Raw genomic sequence first — 26,069 nt, forward strand, 5'->3', positions numbered from 1 at the left:
CACTAATGAGGTCTAATACTGATTGATGTTAGGCAGTGAGGTCTGTTGTCAGTGTAATAATCTTACTAAGAGAAAAGTCCTGAAAATACTGTGTATGCATGTAATAATTTGACATAAAAAGTATAAATATAAATAACACTGAAAGACTCAAATTGATTGACTCTTATTGGTTATGTCCTTAATTTAGAAGGACATTTACAATTGTGTTCATAAAACATTGGTTAATGTAATCGGGCATCATCAATACTATCTTTGTGAAACGTAAATTTAAAATTTCAAACCAATAGCACTCTCAATTCAAACTTTTTATTAAAACATCACATTTTCACATTTCAGACATAGATAATTCATATTTACAAAACAGCTCCACTGTCTTACAGAACTTACACTCAGAAACAAAGATTGTGATGTTTTCTGTCAGTTACACATATATGAAAGACTATCAGAAGTATTCTCTCTTCCACACCGGGAGCTCCTGGAAATACACCTCATCTGGGTTTTCGTCAGCTAGATGATAGAGAGAAAATTCAATTAAATTACAGACTTAAACCTGACTGTTAATACGAGACTGGATCGTAGATAGTAGATGCCAGTCCTCCACCCTATATTATGATCTGCAGATGTGCTCCAGCTGCTGTGTCAGATTGTGCTCTCACCTTCCCTGGCCTGCTGCAGGAAGTTCAGCAGGACGTTGGCTGCCTGGTCTACACTCAGCTTCTCTGCGTTCTGACTGCGGGTCTCTTACAGGGGACAAACACACATTAGCTATACTCAGTTTTGGGAAGCATTAGTCAACTCATAAATAACAAATATAAACACCTAGGTGTAGCGTGTCATAGACATCCCCTTCTTTTCGGTCCTCTGAGATGAACCTGCGTCCCTCTGCAAAGAAAAACCAGCAGTCACTTTTTGAGATGTGATATCTGGCATAGCATTTATCTTTGTAGGGCTACAATATCAGTTTGTAGTAAGAGAACATTGAAAAGTTTTCTGTTTTAAAACCTGCCTTTACTGAATAAAAAACTGGGCAGAATGCATTTGGGCTTAGATTTTCATTGTAATTTGACATATTGTGTCTGAATTTATTAATATGGGCAGTAATACATACGAGTGCCCTTGAGGTAGAGCATAGCCTGCGGGGTCCAGTTTCTTCGCTGGAAGGCGTTCTTTAATTAAGAAACAAAGAAAGAACATTCCACTGCATAAGTTTTGGATTCTTTGGCTTTCAAACCCTTATTAATGAAGGGATACAGATAATGAATCCATTATCTATATCCGCTTATTCCTAACCAGGGTCACAGGGACCTGCTGGAGCCTATCCCAGCTCTCTTTGGGTGAAAGGCAGGGGTCCACCCTGGATAGGTCACCAGTCCATCACAGGGCCACATAGAGACAAACAACCTCACACACTCACACTCACTCCTATGGGCAATTTAGAGTCACCAATCAACCTGACATACATGTTTTTGGACTGTGGGAGGAAACCAGAGTATCTGGAAAAAACCCACACAAGCGCAGGGAGAACATGCAAACTCCACACAGAAAGGCCGGATAAAGGTGATCCAGTCATCATAAATTCTCAGATATGAACACTTTTTCGGTGGTGGCTATTAGGCAAAAACATCACTTTCACCATATTTAGAAATAAAAAACTGCTTTACCTTCGGCGCGCACCACGACTGTGAGATAAACGTGGCAAGGAGTAAAAGGGCCAATGCGTGAGTTACTGTGATGCTCCTCAAATCCTGTGTGGGAACAAACGCTTCAATTGACTGTCTGAGACACACCGGTACTCTTCTGCATTTAAAATGTGGGTGTTGAGAACAAATTACGTTTAGGTTTAGGCTCTCTAGGTCTTCCTTATATATACTGTTAAGTGTTTTGTTGTATAGTGCTAATAATTTCTTAATTAAAACTATCTATCTATCTATCTATCTATCTATCTATTTTTTTCTAATTCTAAAAATGTTTTTAGTCAAAACTCTACAGTTTAAAACGCAGGTCTAATTGTTTTTATTTAAATCTTATGTTCTTTAACACATCCCGTGAGAAAAAATATCTTTATCTTTTTTAGGATGCAAAATAAGCTGGACACTACCGCAAACTAAGGACCTCCGTATTTGTCATTTACGTAAAACGAAATGTCTCATACTTACTTTCATTGTGTCAGTGGTCCTGTGAGCCTGAGGTCCAGCGGAGAGGATGAGAGAATTTGAGTTCAGGGTGGATGCTGGGCTTTCTTCCCTCTGTATTTATATTCTCCGGGGAGGGGGAACCCTCTGCACCGCGCTGCTTTATGGTGCCAGCATCTATAGGTCAAGCCAATTTGATGAAGTGGGGGTGGAGGGCAGGAAGACTGAATGAACGGAGTCACCGATCAATTCTGCTCTTTTCATTGATGGCTGCAGTATAGTGTAATAATCTCTGAATTAAAACAGCTGCCATAAGCACTTTCAGTTTTCATTATTACTGACGCTGGAGCCGCAGGCCATTACTGTAAAATGTGGACCGGCTCTGGTGATTTCACTGCCCGTAAGAGCAGTGATATTGTGTGGGGATATTGAAATGTTTGCACCTTGCTCACTGAAGCAGCGCAGACAAATAGGAGCTGAAGTTTATGAATCAACAGAAACACTTCAGTAATGAATGCAATGGAAAGTCTGCAGAGGAAGTGAGACCGGGGTCTCTGAATTTAGCCAGTCTAAGTGAGCATCATGACCTTTTCAGAAATACTGCTGCCATGAGTCAAATTAATTATTATCATCATTTACTAATTAACTGAATCCCGCCCACTTTATTCAGTGATTGGCCAGGTGTGTGGAGGTGTGAAGGGGCAGGGTTTAAATTTCTTTAAAGCTGTAGTTGAGAATGCTGCAAAACTGCAAAACTATAAAAACCTTTAAAGAAAGACTGTCTCCACCTTCTCTCTTCGGTGTAGTCATTCACGAAACAACACCCTTTCCTCAAGATAGACTAGTCACATAGTTCGATCCAAGCATAAAGGATAGACTCACTCTTTTGATGCTATAAATATGATACCCTAAACAGCGCTTGTCCTGTGCAAACACAAAGTGTAGTTTTCCTTCTGTTTCTCTGCTGCGTTGTGAAGGACAAATAAAAGGAGAAAAAAAAGACATTCACTTGATTTGACTAGGTCAGCCTGCTGAAACCTCATATTAGCTTCAGATAAATACAGAAATATGCTTATCACAGAACAAGGACTTTCTTCACTACACTTTTCATCTTTAACTCTGAATGCACATTATATTGGGATCTTTGGTGTGAACAGGAGGGATATTAACAGTGAGTAAAACCTGTTCCAACATTCATAAAGGGCATCTTGTTTTTGGAGACTTGAAAAATTTCGGACCTATCCTATAATGCTACATTCACGTCATATAAAAATACTGACTTCATGTCTGGAGGCTTCATGTCAGCTTAAGTTTGTTACTTAAGGTAATTAAACCCAAATTTAATCGATATAGTAGCTTATATTTTTATTGCACAAGAGTTTTAACTGTCATGTGACCACCTCAGCAATCATACAACCTGTTGTGGGCCAGTGATGAGGATGCTTGCAAACTGTAAATATCCTTACACTGTCTCAAACAGGGCAATAGGCAAATGCACAGTGGCTTTCCAGACTGAACTATTAAAATCATCTACTTTGAGTGCTTACAGCAGCTTCTGGAGTTTTAGGAACTTTGTCTCTCTTTGAAGCCTGTCCTATACATTGTGATGACCCCAGTCACCAGAGGATAAACTACCCTTAGTAAGGTTTCGTTCAATCATGATACATCACTTGTTAGGGTTGTGCCAAAATCTCCCAGATAAGGTGCTAATTCAGGTTGAAACATATTTTGTGAGACCAGATTCTTTGCTTCCACTCATTTCTTCAAATTTGTCCTGTAATTAGTTGCCATTATCAATGTGGTCAGTAACACCACCACTCATGTACCTCAACTACACAAACTTTATTTTGGGATTTTATGGTGTTTACTTATAGGGTGTATGGATGCTAGATGTTGAAAGAATAAGTGACAAGAATAATTGACCAGAAACATCGACTATTAATAGCAAATTTCTATAGTATATTTACAAAGGTGCCAAACAGCAAAACAGTGATTTCACAGATAACATCATTTTTCTCGATGCTTTCTTGATATATTGTGGTGGCTAAAAGTCTGCAATGATGAAGAATCTTCTCTCAAACAAATACAAACATGAGAATCTGAACATTTAAAATTTGTGTGAATGTGTGTAAAAGATCAACTGTCTTTAAGGACACTGTATACATGAATGAATGAAGAAAGGACACTAGCAGAAGGGTTCACTAACAGAACAAATGAAAATAATGCTCATTTAGTTTTAAAGGTCTCTAGGTTCAAAAATAAGCTATGTAAAGCTGCGTATGATTCATGTTGTGTTGAGTAGTTCTCAGGCTGGAAATGAGTTGCTCTAAAATCACTGAAATCAAGATTTATTTATGTTTTTTAGATTGAAAGGACCATACCAGTGTTTTACATGTTTTAGCCCATTATAGGCCAGGTTTATTACTTTGGTCTTACTTTCAAAGTTTTGGCTTTACAGGACCAAAGTCAAAATAATCATTAAAAATCAAATGGTGTACATGTTATATCACAGACTATTTTTCAAAGGACACCATGAAATTTTTGATTTGTTTTCTACCTTCCAGACAGCCATTGGTTTCAGTTCATTTGGGTCTGCTACAGAAAGCAGCTTGCAAACAATCATGCTGTTAATCCCTTACCATGAAACCTTAGTGCTGATAATGTTCTATCATTGTTCAGTTTAAAGTGATTTTATTCACCAAGAATGCAGATCTTGTGTTTTTGTGCTCTTTAGCTGATTGAATGCACCAAAAAGTAAGAGCATTCAAAACAAAGCTAGGTATTTGACATTTTGCCAGTAAAATGTCTCACCGTTAGTACAAAGTAAAATGTTTTCTCAATACATATCAGTACCAAAAATTTCAAATACGGTGAAAATACATAGAGACGCTACCTTACTTCACTCGTCTCATTGTCGCTTTGCTTGCGTCATATTGCGTGTTTCTCTGATTGGTTAATTGGTATCCATTGGCCCACCCCCTGGAAATCCATCTTAACTGAAGAGATTCCAGACTAATTCTTTGTATAGAATAGGAAAAGAGTTAGTATGGCTGGCCAGGCTAGCTTGCTGGTTAGATTGGTGTGTTTTTTTTTTAACTGTTTAGCAAATAGCTCAGTGGCTACTGCAGTCACTAAATTATCAAGCTTGATGAACTTCATCATCCATTGGTCATTCTGAATTAGGTGTTGTTGCTTTCTGGTGTGAACAGACTTTTAATAGGTAATGAAGTAAAACTATTAACAAATACTAGTATGATCTGACAGCACTCACAATACATGAAGTAAAGCACTGATTCTTCAAAAATAATTTATACTGAAGTATTCATTAGCCAACTGTAAACAGAAATAACCTGTAACAAAGGGAAATATTACAGAAGCCACACTTGGTACCCAAATAGCTGCAAGATATAAAGAAATAAAGTGTCATAGAGTGACTGTAAAGCGGCAAAATCCAGGACTTAAAAAGCTTTTGTCCAAATAAAGTTAAAGCACAGGCACAGAAGAAACATAGTAAGCTATTAGTCCACTTATCATCCTTTGTGGAGGTGGCTAGTTCTGTCTGTTCCAGAGTAATACAGTCACATAGAGTTAGTGAGACTTTGAGGGAGTCTTCCATCCTCCATGTTCATGCCAGATGCACTCAACAGTGAAGGAATCAATAGCATTTGAAATATTTATTGTAGTGACCTTAGTAACTCCATCCTCTAGTAACAGACTGGTGGTGCAATGCACTGATGAACCTTTGATCAGTTGTGCAGACCACTGAAGTGCTGTCTTTGCCTGTTGGAGAAGGGAAGAATCTGAACATATAACCTTAGCTGTTTTAAATCTGCCCAATGGAAGATTGTGTTGCTTTATAAAACCTGCTGTACTCAAAACAGCCTTCTGTGGGTACAAAAAGTCACTGTTATACCATGGTGTTGCTCTCGCCAACTTTGTCCACATACTGTAAGAAAAGAAAGAAACCGTGTTAAGTGTCATCTGGAAGGTTTTCAGCCCTTCTCATGTATAAAACATGATCTAATACACATATTTGGATGATTTCTATGAAATGCAAAGTGTGATTTTGTGAATTAAACCACAGAAGGTTAGACTGCACTGTTTGGTTTCTATCAGCATTTCTAATGGAAAGCATACATGAGTTAAAGACACACACCACAGGCAAACAGGACAAAAATAATTGCTTCTATTGTAATAGTAAAGAAAAGAAAAGAAAAGAAAAAAAAAAAAAAAAAAAAAAAAAAAAAAAAAAATCGGGAGAATTTTTCAGTAGCTTTTGAATCAGTCATGAAACTTTCCCACTTTGGCAAACCTCATATATAAAATGAAATATTGTAACTACAAAATGTAGAGCCTAGTAACACTACCATCTATAATAGAAATTTCAGATCAAAGCTTATTTATTTGAATGGAAAAGCAGCAATGAATGAATTTGCATTGCTCACTTGTCAAGTACATCTTTGTAAAATCAGTGGGCTTTAATTAATTTGTAATTTACAGTGCTGACAGTCCCAAAGCTCAAGAACTGGAGAATTTTAAGTGTTTGCTGCTGGGAATGATGGGTACAGTTGAGGTAACACAACTGCTATCAACCTAAGCTGTTACAAGGTGTGCTGCCAGCTGACCACTAACAACTAGAAGGTTAATGGTTAGTTTGCCGGCTATGGAAAACCATCAACAACCCCTGCTAGTAAGTCACTATATCATCAAGCTTCCAGCACCACATATTTTGTAAGGAAGTGTGAATCAATCAATCAACCTTTATTTATATAGCACCTTACAACAACATAAGTTGACCAAAGTGCTTTAAACATTAAAAACAAATGATTAAGTAAGTCTTAAGGTTAGCTTTAAACAGAGGTTGGTCAATGATGGTACGTAACTTAATGAGTATTCCAGAGTTTGGCACCCACCACTGCAAAGGAACGATCAACCCACCGTTTGCACCTTGACTGTGGGACCTCTAGCAGATATTGGCCAGCAGAACACAAAGCTCTTCAGGGTTGGTGAGAGTTTATCAGAATACATTATTTTGCTCTCGTTCATTGTCATCCAAACATCTGTGGATGGATATGAGTGCATCAGAAGAAGCACTTGGCAGATAGATTTGTAAACCATCTGCATACAGATGAAAGGTAACACTGTATTTTGCAATAATTGACCCTAATGGCAACATGTAGAGAAAATAGAACAGGGCCCAAAATAGAACCCTCTGGCCCACCAGAGGTCAGGGGAGCTGGAGAGGAGAAGAGGTCACCAATCATAATAGAGAAAGTCCTATTTGTTAAAGAGGACCTAAACCATGGCAGCATAGGTCCCTGAAGACCAACTTCTGTGAATAATTTTTTGGTACTTTTAGTGCACAAATTCCTCAAAACAACAGAAAAAACCCTATTGTCTGGGGTGGTGCCTTTAAAGTCAAATAAATAAAAAATTATGATAAAAACAAGAATTAGCAGCTTCCTAAACAATATATGTTATTGCTTCAATTATGAGACATTTGGCTTCTGATTCTAAAGTGTGTGAAATATGTTAGCATGCAAGGGAAAATCGGCAGTGACTGACCACGACTGCTGATTGTCCTCACAGCCTTACGAAGGCTTTAATTTAAAAAAAAACAACACAATAACAAAAACAAAAAAAAAAAAAAAAAAAAAGAGACGTTTACCTCAAAACAAAGCTTGCCACACAGCATGGCAGAAGCATGTTCATTAGCCACAAAACTAAGTATGCATTTGCTAAGCTTTGGATTTAACAATGATGGTTCACACTGGACACTAGATTTCTTTAAGGCTGAAGTTAAAGCAGAGATTATCCTGGCCATTTCCAAAAATGCATTTCAACTGATCAATAACTATGTTAAAAGCAGCCTACTAACTGTATTACACACTGTGATGTGTAGGACCTGAGCTGTAATTTGCTTGGAACAGCTGAACTGACCTGTTGTGGTCTTTGAATATGGTGATTAATGAACAAGAAAAAGAGCCATGCTGCATGTAAACTGAGAGCTGCAGGCTTGCTGCAACACTGCGTAATACTCACTGCACTGATGAAGGGGAGGTTTAGGATGGACCCAAGGACAGGTATTCTTCTGATAAAGCCTACTACAACAGGAAAGAACCCCCTGGATGTGTTGAAAGACAAAGAGCAAGGGATGAGAAGAGTGGAACATGTGAACAGGGACAAGTGAATCCTGTACATAGACAATACAGTAGCATACAACAGATTAAGTTGGTTAACATGGAGAGAGTGAACCTAGATGTTTTCATATCTTTTAGCTGGATCTTGCTGCCTCTCACCTGAACAACAGAAAAAAGCCGTAGATCTCCAGCAGGACTCCGATGATGGGCCAACCAATCAGCACTACAAACACACCTCCCAGGAAAAAACCGGTGGCCTTTATCTTGTGCTTCTGGAAGAAGAAGCGGAAGGTCCTCTCGAGCCCAATGACAAAGGCCAATCCAGCAACAAACAGGATCTGCAGCAAAAAGGAAAAGTGGTACAATACTGGGGAGTGATCCAGTACTGGTCCTGTTTAACTGCAGGAAGAGAGATATGAAATTTTATCTATTTACAGCGTTTTACCTTTTTTCTAATACACATTGTATACAGCATCCAGGCAGACTGGGAAGAGAATTCTGTTTAATGTTACCACTTGTATAGTCATTACCAGAATAATCTAAAGTGAAAACCAAGGAGGAGTTTATAAGATGGCAAATCAGACAAAATGATTTTTATATGGACTTACTATCAGCATTTTATGTTTCTCCTTGAATGTGCATTATGAGGGAAATTTTCATCTTGACAGACATTATGTCTGCTAACTCCCTGTGTGAATTCAACAAAGACTTTTGACACTGCTTTGTGTAAGAAGCAGACGAAAGGATACTTCTGCAGGTGTCCCTGGTCCTGGAGCTGTATATTGCTGATGTGCAGTTACTGGCCCCACCAACCTGCAGTGTCAATTTGTTGTTTATTGTTGCTGTTCTTTTCTCTCTCCTCTATCCACTCACTCCAACCGGTCGAGGCAGATGGCCGCCCAAACTGAGATTGGTTCTGCTGGAGGTTCCTTCTCCTGTTAAAGGGAGTTTTTCCTCTCCACTGTCACCAAGTGCTGCTCATAAGGGATTTGTTGGGTTTTCTCTTTTTTGTAAAGTGCCTTGAGATGCGCTATATAAATAAATCTGAATTTAACTGAACTGTGTATTCACTTATGTGTATGTCATGCAGGTGTGATTTACATGTGACTGACTGATGTGTAAATTGAAACTGTTGAATTGATATAAAAGGCTGTCATTTCCTTTGTCCTGGGTCAATAGGTTTTGGCCCTTTCTGCAGAACGAATGCTTTGCTTGTGACTCTGCTGCTTTGCCTATTAAACTTGCCATCCTATAACGTCCAACTAGGAGATTTGCTTCCTAGTTGCTTTTTACCACGACATGCATCTCTTGATATTTATATAACATATAAAATACTACACTACTCTGTACGACATGTAAGAGAAATACCTGAAAAATTCCCTCATATCTGAATTTGTAATTTGTGAGATTATGAGTGCCAGTACCAGGTAACATGGAGAAAAGACAATTGATAACAGTTCAATGAAGTGGATACACTTACATTTCCAATAGCCAGGAGTGCTTTGTCAAAAAACAGGATCATTCCAAAGAAGAGGAAAAAGACACCAAAGCCTGTTAATCCCATTCCAATCTCTGCAACACACAGCGAGATGTCATGTTTTACTTTTGACCCAGTCTTCAGGCCAAGGCCACAATCTTTGTTCATCGAGACAAATGTTTGATAAATACACGTCACAGTTACAATGAAGCTTTATTTTGCATGTCATAATGTCTTAACTGAATGGGTTCGGGACACTAACAGTCTACTTCACACTGATAGTCCTTAGCAGAACCAGAAAAACAGACGTAGTTAGTTAAATAAAGTAACTGTCACTGTCCATTCAAAGCCAAATCTTCTGAGATACGGAATTACAACATACATGCAAGTTGCTGTCAACTCACAGGCTGGCAGCAGCTGCCTGCGGATATAACAGGAGTTAGCTGTGAGCTGTGTATGTGGTTTTCTATGACAGCAAAACTAAAGCTAACTTTCATTAAAACTGAATGCTATTTGTTGCTAACGGTAGTTAGCCAGCTGTGCCATTTCAAATGAAGCCGGGTTGACAGCAAAAACATACACTCAGTGTAGTCAGTCAGTACCAAAGCTCTTACTTTGGGAATCCGTTAGCGAAATCATCTTGACACAGAATAAACGGTGGAAAAGAAAGCCGAAACAAAAAATATTATAGTAGCTAATCAAATCCTCCTTTGGAAAAAAAAACTGGGTGACAGCTGCCACTACAGCAACAGCCACGTCTTCCGGAAACACACCTTCTCGCGATATCATCTTCCGGAACAGATCTGTGCTGCATTTAAGGCAACTTCAACATCTTCGTGCTATGTTATTGCTGCTATATATGTTATTGTTGCTATTTCTATATTATTGTGAGTAATATCCTCGTCGTGTGTAAGTGAGCTTATATGGTGCATAATAAAGTATAAGTGATCTACTGGAGTATCCATTGGGGTGCGTATTATAGGAGTATTTACTAAAACACAATAGTACTGTTCCACTGTGTTGCCACTTTCTTGATGCAATGCACTTAGCGTTGAATTAAAGAGATTTGTCCTGAGGAATACTATGTCAGGCATACTGATCGGGACTTTGCTTTGATCCAGGGATCCAATGATATCAATAGATTGACAGGCAGCCTAACAAACAAAACCCAGGAGAAATTTTGCCATTTCCGCTGGTCTGTTTATAGCAACCGTGAAGAGGACTGAGCCACGAGTCGGTGCTTAGAGGTTAGCGGTAGTTGTTTTTTTGTTCCTAAGTTTTGTCCCAAATATGTACACATTTTGGCTAAGAGAGCGAGGTACATTGCTTCGGGAGCGCACGGTATAGGTTGTTTGTTAGTAACAGGGCTTAGTGAGGGGTTGCTTAGCTAAATACGATGCCCAAAGCGTCTCGGATGGATTAAAGATATTCATTGAGCTACAAGCTAACAGCTAACAGTGATATGCTGCTCTCTGTGCGAGGAAGCAGGTGCCACTCTCTGAAGGACGGATATCAGTGTAATTTCTCATCAATGTTCCACTGACTAGTGGAACAAAAAGTGACATTTAAAGTCACTTTGTAATGCGTAAGATATTGGGTGAATTTAGGTATCCCGAAAATATAACTTGGTATTTGTTCTGGTAGACGGCGTCACTGTGCATAAACTGATAGTGACAGGGAATTTATTACAATATTACAAATTACAGTACAAACTTAATTTAATAATGAAAGCAGAGGTTATGTAATTGCACGTAAAGGCAAACAACAACAAAATGATATGAGCACCAAGAATAAAATAGCCAAATGCATGAGAGAGGTCCAAGCTCAGAAGTATAATCGGATGAACAGCATTTCTGAAATGAAAATTAAAGACTAAGAGGTAACAGTACTACAATATTTTTGGCTTAAAGGGAATTAAATCAACATTTTTGGCAATCTGCATGTTGCCTCCTTTCTGAGCAAACTGGTCTGAGGAACATGGATGGTAGCAGTGAAACTAATGGTAAATCTTTCAGTCAAGAAGCCAAATAACATCCTGTTGAGATAGTAGTCACTGAACTGCTTTCATCATTTATTATTCATTTATTCATCACCTATTTTTCATTTACTGGCATGAGAAATTAGCTAAATCTTAAACAGTGCTAAGATATAAGCAGCCACTGATCTTCTGTGGTAATCCTGGAGTTTTGTATTTAAGAGAATGTTACTTTTATGGCGACAAACTGCAGACAGTAGTGCCACAGGCCCAAAGTGACACCAGGGGAAGTATACAGAGGAAGACATCATTAGTGGTAAAGGTGTGAGTCTCAGTTGTGAATGTGTGAGACCTGACAGGTCATGAGGGAAAAGTTGCTGCACATGGACTCTGCTAAAATCTTTTTGTCCATAAATTTAATAAGACTGACTTCTGAAGAAGTTTCACATGAAATAATTTTATCAAAGTAAATGTTCCACTATGCAAACCACATACTGTAAAAAGTGAAAGTAGTACTAAAAATGTATGTAAATCATTCAATATATTTTCACTGGAGAAAGAAACTAAATGTGCTGTATAAATGGAAATGCATAATGATACAATTGGTTATCAACTATAGAATGATCTTTATGACCAAGGATGTAACCATCTTATCCAGGATCACAAACATTACAGTTACAAGACTCACTTATGTTCAGGAAAGACATATGGTTCCTTCAGTTATTTTTATTGTGCCCATGCACGTCAGTCTCCTTCATCGGTGCACACAAAGCATTGATCATTTTTCAATGTTCTGATAAAGGACACACTTATTTATTTTAGCACTGTATTTGTATGTAATCAGTAGTGGCAAAGCTCTGAGGATGGCAGTGTCAGATAGTCGGTCCACCATTTTGGTTAAGAGTGACATGTCTCAATAACATAACATAACATCCAATGAATGGTGTTTCTGTCACCATATAGTAGTAGTAGATAAAAGGCTTAGTTTCTCCTGCTGACAGTATGCCTGGTGTGTACATTCCTTTTCAGAAATGCAGGCAGAGCTGGATTCAGTAGAGGCTGAGCTGGAGCTGGTGCAGCTGCAGATCACAGAGCTCCTACAGAAACAAGCTGAGCTGACCTCTCGTAAGAATGTGCTGTTGGAGAGGCTGGGTGAGGCCTGTGACAGTGCGCAGCCATCATCCTCCGCATCCTCCACAGAGTCATGTGGACATGTAATGAGCAAGCAGGAGATGCAGCATTATGATGGCACAGGTGCTGTACACACATGGCTACACAAATAAAGTGATACAATAGGTTTATGTGTTGATCAGTGTTGACCTCTTCATTTTTGGTAGATTTCCCATGGTCTAAAGAAGTGGTGTGGAACCTAAAGGAGTTATTCAAGTTATCGAAGTTCAGACCACTGCAGCTGAGGGCCATCAATATGACCCTGTCAGGCAAAGATCTCTTTTTGGTAATGCCTACAGGAAGAGGAAAAAGCCTCTGCTACCAGCTGCCTGCAGTCTGCTCTAAAGGTACACTAAGACCCAACCTCTGTCCTTACACTGCTCATGCATAGATACTCACAGATGTTCTGTCAGTATTTAACTGTTTAGTCCTCTTTCCTACAGTAATCACATATAGAACTGCATTTGTGTGTTTGTTTGTGTCAGGTTTTACACTGGTTATCACTCCTCTGGTGTCCCTGATGGAGGACCAAATCATGTACCTGCAGTTAATTAATGTGCCAGCTGCTATGCTGAATGCGTCTATTAGCAAGGTAGCAACAAACCTCACTTCAGCTCACCTTTCACTTTGTTGATCTCTGCTTATATGTCAAGTCAGTAAAAGTGTTAACACACTGGTATTGATATTCCAAACAGTGTTGATATTCCAAATCAAGACACCATTGATACTGTGATATCTACTTTGATGCGTGAAAAACTAAAACGTATTTTTATTTTTTCAGAACAACGCTAAGGCTGTCATGGCTGGAATAACAGATCCGAAATCTCCTTTTAAGTTGCTATACGTGACTCCAGAGAAAATTGCCAAGAGCAAGCTACTCATGTCTTGTTTGGAGAAAGCCTACAAAGCAAAGCTGCTTAGTCGTATTGCTGTGGATGAGGTGCACTGCTGCAGCCAGTGGGGACATGACTTCAGACCAGGTGAGCGGTCCTCTTTACCAGCATGGAGCAATGTGTTAGTGTAGTTCTTCCAAGACAACCTAACTAATCCCTTTTAGATTAAATACTAAATTGAAGATGATAAATGTGTGTGTGTGTGTGTGTGCGCGCGCGTGCGTGTGTGTGTGTGTTACTGTGTAGATTATAAGCTGCTGGGGATCCTGAAGAGGCAATTCCCCAAAGTCCCACTGCTTGGCCTCACAGCCACAGCAACCAGCAGCGTCCTCAAGGATTGCGAGAAGATCCTCTGTGTGCAACAGCCAATCACACTCAGTGCCTCCTTCAACCGAACCAACCTCTATTATGAGGTGCAGCAAAACTCAGCCACCTAGTCACCCTCGTCATCTATTCTTAAGTTCTCGTGTCTCAGTATCCCGTCTCCCTGTTCCCAGTTTGTTGTCTCTGTGCCCTGTCTCCATCTTCCTTGTTCTTTGTCTCCTGTTCACGTTTTTTCCTTTTTGGCAAGCAACAAAGTCTCTCTGTCTGCAACTGGGCCCTGTGGAAAAATCCTTACTACAAATATAACATATAATGATGGATACTTTATCACACTTGTGTGTCAATAAACTTGACACCCAAGTCTCATCTAGAAAGTGTAACATGGACATTAACAGTCAAATTTTTTTTCCTCAGGTACGTATTAAAGATCCTGACAATGAGGCATCAATATGTGACATTGCATCTCTGATCAAGAGCAGGTACCAGGACCAGTCAGGTACTGCTGCAAACAATATTGTTGAATTGCAACATTAAAAGCAATCTAATACATTTCTTCAACAATAAGGCCAATAATTTCTTTTTATTTATTTTGCACAATACACATGCAGAGACTCAAACCAAGAATAAATGTGGTGTACTGACCATAATAGTTTGTGTGTGTGGTTTGTATACCACAGGAATTGTATATGTGTTCTCTCAGAAGGATGCAGAGTTGGTGTCATCTGAACTTCAGAAGAGAGACATCCTGGCCTATCCTTACCATGCTAACATGGATCCTGACAGCAAGTCTCGGGTTCACCGCGAGTGGACTGCCAACAAAATCAAGGTATTTAGATGCGGCACACGTACTGGTATTTTTTTGTGGCCAGTTTCTAGAAACCAAGTTAGCAAACCATTTTTTTAAATCACTATATGGTTTTCCTCTAGGTGGTGGTAGCCACAGTGGCATTTGGCATGGGCATTGACAAGCCGGACGTCAGGTTTGTCATCCATCACACCATTAGCAAGTCCATTGAGAACTACTACCAAGAGAGTGGACGTGCAGGTAGACACAGTTTCATTTTGATCAAGATAACATACTGGAGAATACTGCTGTAGTAATTTGTCAATTATACCTAATTAAAATCCTTCTGTCTGTGTTTCCAGGTCGAGATGACGCCTCGGCGGACTGCATTGTGTTCTTTGGCTTCTCTGATATCTTCAGGATCAGCACCATGGTGGTGATGGAGAATGTTGGTCAACAGAAGCTGCTGCAGATGGTCGACTACTGCCAGAATCTTGACAGGTAACACCCACACAAAATGGGGATGGGGAAGATAATGGCTTTTAAAGCATGACTCGCATGACGTGTATGTAAACCTCATGTTTGATGTGTGAAGGTGTCGGCGCTCTCTTATGGCTGTACATTTTGATGAGGTATGGGACGATGAAGGATGCAACCAGATGTGTGATACTTGCTGCCGTGTAAAAGGTGTGTGTGTGTTGTACTATATGTGATGAATAACTCTTGCATGTGTGACTTCAACGTTCTGTTTTAGGTCTTGTTGAGAAGTCATCCAGGTCATTGATCATTTAACCTCCTCTCCTCCAGACTATAGCACTGTGGATATTACCGAACATGCCAAGCAGGTGGTGCAGATTATGGAGCTGGCAGCATCCATGGATGAAAAGCTGACTCCACTGAAGCTGGTGGAGGCCTGGATGGGGAAAGGCCCTGCCAAGCACAGAAAGACAATTAAGCCAACCACACTGTCTCGACAGCAGGTTGAAGCTGTGATTGTTCGAATGCTGCTTCAGGGATACCTCAGGTGACCTCATATTTTTTGCAATGTTTTACATTAATATTTGTTTAAAATGATGTTTAAATCAGTTTGTCCTGTGTAAATGCCAACAACTTCACATATACCATGTCATTTGGATCTCTTCACCCTAACAACTCTGACCCTGATTCAGAACTGTAAACTAACATACATTTAAGCAGCTAAAGTGCAGCTCTATCAACTGCATCATTGGGAAGCATATGCAACTGTTATGTGAAGGCTCATAGCAAAAGCAGAGCAGCTTAATTTATATAGCACGTTTTAAACACAGGCAATTTACAGTGCTTTACACAGACAAAGAAGAGTATTACCATTAATAATAGTAAGTTGGGTAGTCTGAGATGAAATGAGGACTGATGTAATGAATGAGGTGAGGGCTAAGAACATAAGGCTTGCATTTTCTGTCATATCCCACTTTGTACCATGGTCACTTGCTAAGTGCCATATGTTAAATCAGGTTTAAAATATTAGCTGTATATTTACATGTATAACAAATGTTGATCTAGCTTTCCACACTAGGAAAAATAGAAATTCACAGATTGCTCTTGGTCTCTTTGCATTTATTTATATGATAAGGAATAAACAGGTATAGAAAATGGATGGATGGATGGATGGGTGGATGGATGGATATTATCAAAACTGTCTATCCAAAAGAGTTAGTTATGTGGTGTGTTTTCTCTCACACACAGGGTGCCCCTCTCCTCTGTGTGTGTCACAGATAAGATACACAGTCTGCTCTCAATGCTGTCTGTATCTCCCTTAAACTTACCTATATTCATATTCATATTTTCTTTTATATTTCTGTCCTCTTTCCTCCTCAGATTGTTACAAAACTTGCATGCTTCTCACTGTGAAATTTGAACCTATTTTTGAGATGTTGAAGGGGGTTACATAAAAGGCTCCGGGCTTTTTAGCTAAGCCTGACTGTTGCTGTATTTATTTTCTGTGTTGACCCCAGAGAGGATTTCAGTTTCACGCCATACACCACCTACTTCTACATGAAGCTGGGCCGCAAAGCTCCTTTGCTTAAGATCCAGTCTCACACACTCAGCATGAAGATGAGGATAACAGATGGTAGATCTGCCGTGGTGAGTACATGCTGGTCACAGGGATACATCACAAAATCGTTAAATAGATGCTCCCCTGTGTGTAGTATATTTTTGCATTAGTATGTACTCATACTAAAGAGTTGTTTTTCAAAACTCAAATTTTCCTTTAGTCAAAATAAAATGGAAGATAGGATATTAGGTTTTTCCAAAATTCTTATTATTGCGCACTCTGCAATTCAGTGCCATTTTCAGCTTTTTCGAAATCACTCTAACTGAAGAATATTTCTATACCAGTAACTTCCGCAGCAAAATTTTGTCAATATTTATTATATAAAAATAGATGATAGTTCTTAGCATCATTTTAAGCCACTATATCAGATGAATTTATACTGATTTGGAGAAATCTACACATTGTCCTGTTTTCAGTGGAGCCGTCTTTTACCAGGTGAAAAAAAACAAAGGTAGCTTTACAGAAATACCTCAACAGTCATGTAAAATCTTACGTGGAGACCAACTGATACTGGAATTTTAAAACAAACACTGTTTTTTTTTGGAGGTAACATTAAACCCCAACATGAAACCAAGTAAGATATTCTACTAATGCCACTAGCGGTTATTTTATACTGCTCTTCTTTTCCAGCTGACATGCAGGCACAAATATGACCATTTCTGTAGCTGTTGGGCTCTTCTCTGTAGTGCTCCACTAAACTTCTTACCTTTCTCTATGCTGTGTATTTGTGTATTAATGTGACTTCCAGTTCCCTCTGCACTCTTTGTGAAGTCTCTCTTACCAGTGTTGTCTTCCAGTGTGTGGCTTACAGTGGTTACGGTATTCAGAGCCCTTTAAATTTTTCACTCTTTGTGTCATTGCAGCCATTTGCCAAAATCAAAAAAGTTCATTTTATTTCTCATTAATGTACACTCAGCACCCCATCTTGACAGAAAAAAACAGAAATGTAGAAATTTTTGCTAATTTATTAAAAAAGAAAAACTGAAATATCACATAGTCATAAGTATTCAGACCCTTTGCAGTGACACTCATATTTAACTCACATGCTGTCCATTTCTTCTGATCCTCCTTGAGATTGTTCTGCTCCTTCATTGGAGTCCAGCTGTGTTTAATTAAACTGATTGGACTTGATTAGGAAAGGCACACACCTGTCTATATAAGACCTTACAGCTCACAGTACATGTCAGAGCAAATGAGAATCATGAGGTCGAAGGAACTGCCCAAGGAGCTCAGAGACAGAATTGTGGCAAGGCAGAGATCTGGCCAAGGTTACAAAAGAATTTCTGAAGCACTCAAGGTTCCTAAGAGCACAGTGGCCTCCATAATTCTCAAATGGAAAAAGTTTGGGACGACCAGAACTCTTCCTAGACCTGGCCGTCCAGCCAAACTGAGCAATCGTGGGAGAAGAGCCTTGGTGAGAGAGGTAAAGAAGAACCCAAAGATCACTGTGGCTGAGCTCCAGAGATGCTGTAGGGAGATGGGAGAAAGTTCCACAAAGTCAACTATCACTGCAGCCCACCAGTCGGGGCTCTATGGCAGAGTGGCCCGACGGAAGCCTCTCCTCAGTGCAAGACACATGAAAGCCTGCATAGAGTTTGCCAAAAAACACATGAAGGACTCCCAGACTGAGAAATAAGATTCTCTGATCTGATGAGACCAAGATTGAACTTTTTGGCATTAATTCTAAGCGGTATGTGTGGAGAAAACCAGCCACTGCTCATCACCTGCCCAATACAATCCCTACAGTGAAACATGGTGGTGGGAAGCATCATGTTGTGGGGGTGTTTTTCAGCTGCAGAGACAGGACGACTGCTTGCAATTGAAGGAAAGATGAATGCGGCCAAGTACAGAGATATCCTGGAAGAAAACCTCTTCCAGAGTGCTCAGGACCTCAGACTGGGCCGAAGGTTCACCTTTCAACAGGACAATGACCCTAAGCACACAGCTAAAATAACAAAGGGGTGGCTTTGGAACAACTCTGTGACGGTTCTTGACTGGCCCAGCCAGAGCCCTGACCTAAACCCAATTGAGCATCTCTGGAGAGACCTGAAAATGGCTGTCCACCAACGTTCACCATCCAACCTGACAGAACTGGAGAGGATCTGCAAGGAAGAATGGCAGAGGATCCCCAAATCCAGGTGTGAAAAACTTGTTGCATCATTCCCAAGAAGACTCATGGCTGTACTAGCTCAAAAGGGTGCTTCTACTCAATACTGAGCACAGGGTCTGAATACTTATGACCATGTGATATTTCAGTTTTTCTTTTTTAATAAATTTGCAAAAATTTCTACATTTCTGTTTTTTTCTGTCAAGATGGGGTGCTGAGTGTACATTAATGAGAAATAAAATGAACTTTTTTGATTTTGGCAAATGGCTGCAATGACACAAAGAGTGAAAAATTTAAAGGGGTCTGAATACTTTCCGTACCCACTGTATGTGTCTTTCCTCCATGTCACATTTAAGTGTTGACACACATTTTCTAATTGTGTTTTAAGAGTCCCCACAAGTTTGTAACATCTCTTAAAAAAAAAAAAAACCTTTTCTCCACATACTGACTATAGATTTGTTTCTGTTTTCATGATCTGACATTCACAGATGATCTGATGTCACACAGCACCCGATAATGATTAATATTCTAAATTTAATTTAATTAATCATACACTAAATCATTACAGTGCATGTAGATTCCATTGCTGAACTTACATATACTGTATGAAGATACGCAATATTGTTTTTCTGTTTTGCCACTGTGGTTGACAGAGTGAATCATTACATTGAGTTTTATTCCATTTTGGCAATAAATTCTGCACCTTTATGTAATATTTAACTAGCACCCCTAAGTTCCTCTAGACATTGATTGCAGACCGTAAAGTTAGGAAGCTTGAAACCTGACAGATGATGTGATATAAGCACAGAGGGAATTGTTGGACCACAGTCCTGAGCTATTATGGTGATGAAAAGCAGGATACCATAGGTTCCTGTCCATTCTTGAGTGTCCCATGTCCTCCCTCTAGTGTTTCGTCATCCACTCCATGTCTGTCTGAACTCTCTCAGGTAAAGACTGTTATTAATGACCTGCAGGTAAGAGCTGCCAGTGGCCAGGGCAAAGCCAAACAGCCTAAGAGATCAGTTCAATGTGCTGGAGACGCCCCTGTGTCCAAGAAAATCAAGACAGACCTCCCCTAGTCCCCCCACCCCAAGCTGAAGACAAGCTGGCAAAGTATAGTCAATCATTCTTTATTCTGTTCACTACTGCTTCTGTTGGCATGGCTCTATAAAAACTTGCACTTCATGCTTCACAATTGGATCAGTCTGTCTGGAGGTTGGAAGACTGATAAACACCGAGAAGCAGTATTTATTTAAAGAGATTTATCAGTTGTAAAACAGTAAGCATGATATCATGTAATTATTTCTAAGACGCAGGCTTGGGTGGTAATACATCTGTTTTTAAAATAGCTTTGGAGTCCTAAGTTTACAAATGTTCACTGATTCACCAGCATAGATTACATTATCTGAGCCACTGCATTTTACAAAGTCAGCAAACAGCTTGAAGTTTATCCACAAATTTTGATTTATAGTTTCAAAGGCAAAATGCTTCATCCCGTTTTTTACAATTATGATTTGGGTAGTGTTTTTTAAGACACAATCAGTCTATTGTGGTCATTATAACAGATTAAGAATCGCCCAAGCCTGTTGCTCAGTTTGTGGTGCATGCTGGCACTAACTTTTACTAACATTTCATTAATTGATCCTCTCTGATTACATGGACAGGTAGTATAAGCCGATACTTTATTTCTCTTTAGCTATATGTTGCTTTAAAAGGCCACTAAGAAAAGAACAAAATGGTTGCTATATTTTGACTCTGGGTTATTCCAGGATGATGTTTTAAAGTTTCATGTTTCTACTGTTGTTCACTAAGATTGGCTTCTGTGGTTACAGGACACATCAGATGTTAAAGCCAATGAGCAGGATATTGATATAACCTTTGATCCCATTGTCATGAAGAATGGCTGTCTCCCACAACCCAGACAGAAAGTATTTAAAGAACAGAGGAACCAGTCCAGGAAACAAGGACTCAAACCAGTCAGCCAGACAGGCAAATGGAGAGAGAAAGCAAAAAAACACCTGACAGACGGGCACCGAGAGGAAGAGGAGCATCAGCGAGGGTGCATTGAGGTTGAGGTTGAAGTTAACATAATAGACAACACAGGTGTTAGTGATGATGGGAAAGCACCATCACATCAAATTAAATACTGTTCTAAAAGAAAATCCGCCACCACTCAGAGAGTGAGGCGAAAAGCCTGTGCTAATGTAGCTGCACTGGATATTTCCCCTACAACCCCAGGTGGTCCCGCCCCTGCCCTCACTGTCTCCAGCTCTCCGTCTCAGGCCTCCATAATTTCTGACACTGCAGTTAAGGAGCTCTGTGACTTGAGGAACTACTACAGCAAACAGCTGAGGAGAATAAACTACATGTCCCATGAGCACCTGGAGCAGCCAACAGAGCCAGGAGTGCTGGCATGCATCAGGGAGCCTCTGAGGAGCCTCTGGCTGCCCCGCAGGGTGACCATTGGCCGGATGGCCCGCAGCTTGTGGACACGAGTCAGTGGGAGGCGAAAATTGGTACATGATAACATCATAGTCTAAATCTGAGTCTGCCTGTGATCGACTGAGCGTTTAAGAGGACTGTGAGGAAAAGTTACTGTGAAGTTGGGATCACAAATGTCGTGTAACAGTTCAGAGCCAGTATGTGTATGACCTAAAAATGTTTCCTTTATCTGACTAATACTGAATAGTAACTGACATCCACTCACACCATTTGTCCACAGATTTGACCTTGGAACACTGCGGAAAGTGGACAAACAAAATAATCTGAAAGCTCCTTTAAGGGAAATTGTATAAAAGAACTACACAGTGTTTTTTGTTGTCCCTTCATTGACTGATTCTTCTATGTTAAATACCTTGGTTGTGGTGTTGCCACATATAAAGAGTTTAAAAGAATATACTGTATATAAAGCAAATTTATGAAGCTACAGTTTGTGTAATCTTCCAAAATAAAACCCTTTTTACCCAGCATGTACCTCTGCTTCAGTATCAATGAACATCAGAATCAGTAGTGAAAAGTATAACAGGTGTTGGACAGATACACAGTAATTGTTCTTAAGATATATTTATGTTGACAAGAAAAATAAAGAACCACACCAGACTTCTACATTAAAGGCAAGTATAAACTAGTGGAACCAAAACTGTTTCCCCACAGCTAGTCTGCAGCACCATCGCCTGTCTGAGCTGTGTAGCTGCAGACTACCTGTTCCCTCATGAGACTTCATAAGAGAACAGGCCAAAGTCCAAACATTTGTGTTTGCTGCCATCAAAATGAAGTTTTCATATTATAGACAAAGTAAGGCATTCCAAAAAGATGCCATTTAGACTACGTTTAATCGCAAAAGCGGGTGGATGGCAGTTTTCCCAACAACGGTACAGGGTAGGATACATGCACCTGTAGTCTGTAAACCTTAACCCTTGAATCCACAGCTGAGCTGGAGTTGACTGGGTTGATTTTACTATCAAGAAGGATCATTTTTGAGTAAGATAAAGATAAATTAGTGTCAATGTGGCTGTATGTTAGCATTGGTAAACGGGGTTGGCGCAGTTCATTTTTTTCAGAAGATCCATCCGCAGGGAGCATTATTTCCAGCTGAGGAGGTGCGTTCCAGCTAATCTGAGAATCGCGCATCTGGCAACAAACGCACGTACAGTAATTAAACATGTGCGCACACAATGACACTTGAAAGCAGCTAATGAGCCATGATAAATAACGCATACTCTGCAGATGTCATATCTGTTGTCACTTATTAGTTGGATATGAAAGATTACTGTATTTTCCCCTGGAGAAAGCCATCTCCTGAAAAATCCTCATCCGTGCCTTGGTGTGCACGGTGTCCCCGGATATGGTGCTCATACAGAGTGAAGGTCAGCCGCTCCCACTTATGGATGTTTGAGTAGTGACTCCTTGAAACCCTCTCAAGCTCAAGCTCTTCTAATTGACTGGGGCTAAAGTCGTCCGCGCCCTCAGAAGATGGCCACTGCAAACACACCCATAAGCGCACACTCACATACCATAGATCTGCTTAATCTGTATTTTTATGGCCATGATCTTATTTATATAAATATTAGTGCTGTCGATCGTTTAAAAAATGTAATCGCGTTAATCACAGTCATGGACATCAAGTCTACCTTCCTTGAGTACTGTGCCTCTGGTCATTCTCTGCCCACACTTTCAAAAGCTGTAATATTTTATTGAATTAGTGAAAGAATAGCACTTAGCAGCAACTTCATAGTCATCCCATCCCCATAGACAAATAACATATATGACATACAGACAGCCTTCCACCCGAGAGAGAGCTGGGATAGGCTCCAGCAGATCCCCGTGACCCTGAGCCAGGAAAAGCGGGTATAGAAGATGGATGGATGGATGGATGGACATACAGACATACATGTTACTGAGGATCACTAACCACAGGATCACTAACTTTTGTCATTTCAGACTATGACACATCCACATGCCCTGCAGTAACCTCAATCTTTCATGCCAACACAGTCACCTAATGCTTCCCCACCTCTTGATCACCCCTTCCCCATTCACTAATTACACTAATTTATAGCAGTCCACATTCTTTGCTTCCTGTCAGAGAGCCTGTTGGAGCCCATTTGCCAAAGCTGTCCAAACGCTGTAACAGTTTCTAGTTAAGCCGTTTACAGACCTGTGTGCTCTGGTTTCACTCCTCCCTTGTTACCTTTAAACTGTTTATTTGAATCGCCAACATTTGCCTGTTTACCGCCTATAATTCCCACATTTCCCTGCCTGCTGTTTCTGTCTTTATAATAAAGATGCACTGCTTCAATGTTTATTTAGTTTCTTGGGTGTCATGTATTTGAGCCCTGGTCTGAAACTTGACATTTGTGTTTTATCTACAAATCAGCTGCTACAGCTTGATCAGGTAACAGTAGGATTTTTCAGTACTGCTCACAGAATGACCCTCTGTAATGATCTTTTACTGGCAGATTGAATTTATATTTAATCAGGTAGATATTTCACAATTGTGCACTACAGTGTTACAACCATGTCAAAACTCAACATGTAAACAGTTTTTTGTTGAAACACCAACACACCCTCTCCAAAAAGCAAAAGGTTTCTGGTTTGTGCCTTGTTTCATACCTCAGTCTACACCTGTGGTTCTGTTTGCATCACTTTAGGTCTCTGTTATGTTTCATGATCTCACACCTCAAGCAGAATCAGTATCTTGTTGTGTCCTCATTTTTTTGGTTTGTTGTTTTGTTTTTGTTTCTGAGATGAATCCATATGCTAAGATAACAAATCCACTTGTGAATAACATATTGTAGGATTTAGAACAGTCTTAATGTCAATACATTTATGAGCAGGTAAGATCACCACTGTGAGCCATAGCTACTGTGGTGCTATAGATAAATTGGTTACCTGAGAAGATGGTTTGTATATAGTCCATCTTTACATCCCTTTTTTGTGAGGCTTATCCAAATTTAACCTTGTTGTCTGTGTCTGCAGCAGTGTTAATTTTGACAGCAGATTTTAATTTAGTTTTAGTCATAGTCTTTTGACTAAAATGCAATTTTAGTTTTAGTCATATTTTAGTCATCTGCTTTGTTTTAGTTTTAGTCTAGTTTTAGTCAACTAAATAGCATACGATTTTTCGACTAAATCGACTAAAATCTATTGGGTTTAATTTAAATGTAATTTAGTAAAAGTATTGTAATATACAAAATATTCTAAATTAAAATTAAATGAAAAACAAGTTTCATTAAATATATATGGAATATGGCAGCATGGTGGCTGAGTGGTTAGCACTGTTGCCTCACAGCAAGAAGGTCGTGGGTTCGCATCCCGGCCTTTCTGTGTGGAGTTTGCATGTTCTCCCTGTGCTTGTGTGGGTTTACTCCGGGTACTCCGGTTTCCTCCCACAGTCCAAAAAACATGCATGTCAGGTTGATTGGTGACTCTAAAAATTGCCCGTAGGACTGAGTGTGAGTGTGAGTGTGTGAGGTTGTCTGTCTTTGTGTGTCTATATGTGGCCCTGCGACAGACTGGTGACCTGTCTAGGGTGTACCCCTGCCTTCCACCCGAGAGAGAGCTGGGATAGGCTCCAGCGGATCCCCGTGACCCTGAACAGGAAAAGCGGGTATAGAAGATGGATGGATGGATATATGGAATATGGCCTTTCCATAAAAGACCAAAAATTAGATATGCACTGTTTATAACTTGCATATGATATTCTTCATTCTTTAAAGCAAAAGAGCAACTCCAAAATATTTAAAAGAAAAACTGTATTTAGCAGTAATGACATTGCATCAAAGATGAAACAGACCCATATATCTTCTCTTTGTTTTCTCCAGCTGTTTCCATTTCATTATAGTTTAAGTCAGACACAAACCCAGTGTAGGCTATGATGATGTCGTGTACTCGCGCATCCCGCGTCACTAGGTGGATCAGTTACTTTTCAAATGTGCATCTAAGAAGATTAATTCTGTTGGATCTTTTCTAAAAACATCCCTCACTCACATTTTCGTCAACGAAAATGTCAATATATTTTTATTTAGTTTTCGTCGTCATCACTTAATTTTTATTTAGTTAATGTCTCATTTTCGTCAGTGAAAACTTGTCGTTGAAATTAACACTGGTCTGCAGTTATTCAGGCTGATTATCAAGTGAGGTTACAGGTTGGACAGGCTATGATGCCTACCCAGGATTCATTGCTGCAGTGTTTCCTCCTTTTTTCTTAATATCATACGAACATGTTCTGCCTGTTATATATTACATTCAAAGAATGGAGATGAGAAAATTGAGAGACAGTGCAGTCCTTTCTGTGAACCCTTGTACCCTGTTTCACCCTCTCTGTAGATCTGTAACTGTGTTACGCAAGCCTGGCTGATCTCAGATATATGTTGTAAGTGGGTCATAAATAAGTTAGTGAATGCCATGTCTAAAGTTGTTGTGGTTCTTCCCTGTGGCCACTGGGGACAGAAGTACCTCTGGGTACTGGGT

At 39.7% G+C, this 26,069-nt stretch overlaps 3 protein-coding genes across 8 annotated transcripts; 1 reads left to right on the forward strand and 2 right to left on the reverse strand.

Annotated features, from left to right (window-relative positions):
- Window positions 1-442: 442 nt before the first annotated feature.
- Window positions 443-2,287, reverse strand: spx (spexin hormone). Its single transcript, XM_026327188.1, has 6 exons — window positions 2,157-2,287; window positions 1,662-1,745; window positions 1,109-1,166; window positions 820-882; window positions 657-740; window positions 443-507 (listed from the first exon to the last, which is right to left on the reverse strand). Exons 1-6 carry the CDS (start codon window positions 2,160-2,162, stop codon window positions 443-445), a joined length of 360 nt encoding a protein of 119 aa, XP_026182973.1. The 5' UTR covers window positions 2,163-2,287.
- Window positions 2,288-4,050: 1,763 nt separating this feature from the next.
- Window positions 4,051-10,510, reverse strand: golt1ba (golgi transport 1Ba). Its single transcript, XM_026326666.1, has 5 exons — window positions 10,364-10,510; window positions 9,753-9,844; window positions 8,432-8,610; window positions 8,175-8,256; window positions 4,051-6,078 (listed from the first exon to the last, which is right to left on the reverse strand). Exons 1-5 carry the CDS (start codon window positions 10,386-10,388, stop codon window positions 6,040-6,042), a joined length of 417 nt encoding a protein of 138 aa, XP_026182451.1. The 5' UTR covers window positions 10,389-10,510; the 3' UTR covers window positions 4,051-6,039.
- Window positions 10,511-10,553: 43 nt separating this feature from the next.
- On the forward strand, window positions 10,554-21,907 carry recql (RecQ helicase-like). 6 transcript variants are annotated; one of them, XM_033325046.1, is made up of 16 exons: window positions 10,554-10,718; window positions 10,871-10,996; window positions 11,660-11,751; window positions 12,754-12,978; window positions 13,062-13,241; window positions 13,380-13,486; window positions 13,676-13,874; window positions 14,034-14,200; window positions 14,526-14,607; window positions 14,789-14,937; window positions 15,039-15,156; window positions 15,258-15,396; window positions 15,491-15,582; window positions 15,703-15,919; window positions 16,890-17,019; window positions 20,930-21,907. In XM_033325046.1, the coding sequence occupies exons 3-16, from the start codon at window positions 11,727-11,729 to the stop codon at window positions 21,635-21,637; spliced, it is 2,538 nt and encodes an 845-aa protein (XP_033180937.1). In that variant the 5' UTR covers window positions 10,554-10,718; window positions 10,871-10,996; window positions 11,660-11,726; the 3' UTR covers window positions 21,638-21,907. The 6 variants fall into 6 exon arrangements, with proteins under 6 accessions (XP_033180937.1, XP_026182446.1, XP_026182447.1 ...); XM_026326661.1 differs by lacking the exon at window positions 11,660-11,751; XM_026326664.1 differs by lacking the exons at window positions 10,554-10,718; window positions 10,871-10,996 and adding an exon at window positions 20,045-20,210 and having other exon boundaries at window positions 11,007-11,751; window positions 20,930-21,067.
- The last annotated feature ends 4,162 nt before the right edge of the window (window positions 21,908-26,069 follow it).

This window comes from Mastacembelus armatus, chromosome 23 (genome assembly GCF_900324485.2).
Source record: "Mastacembelus armatus chromosome 23, fMasArm1.2, whole genome shotgun sequence".
In the NCBI taxonomy this organism is placed as follows: domain Eukaryota; kingdom Metazoa; phylum Chordata; class Actinopteri; order Synbranchiformes; family Mastacembelidae; genus Mastacembelus; species Mastacembelus armatus.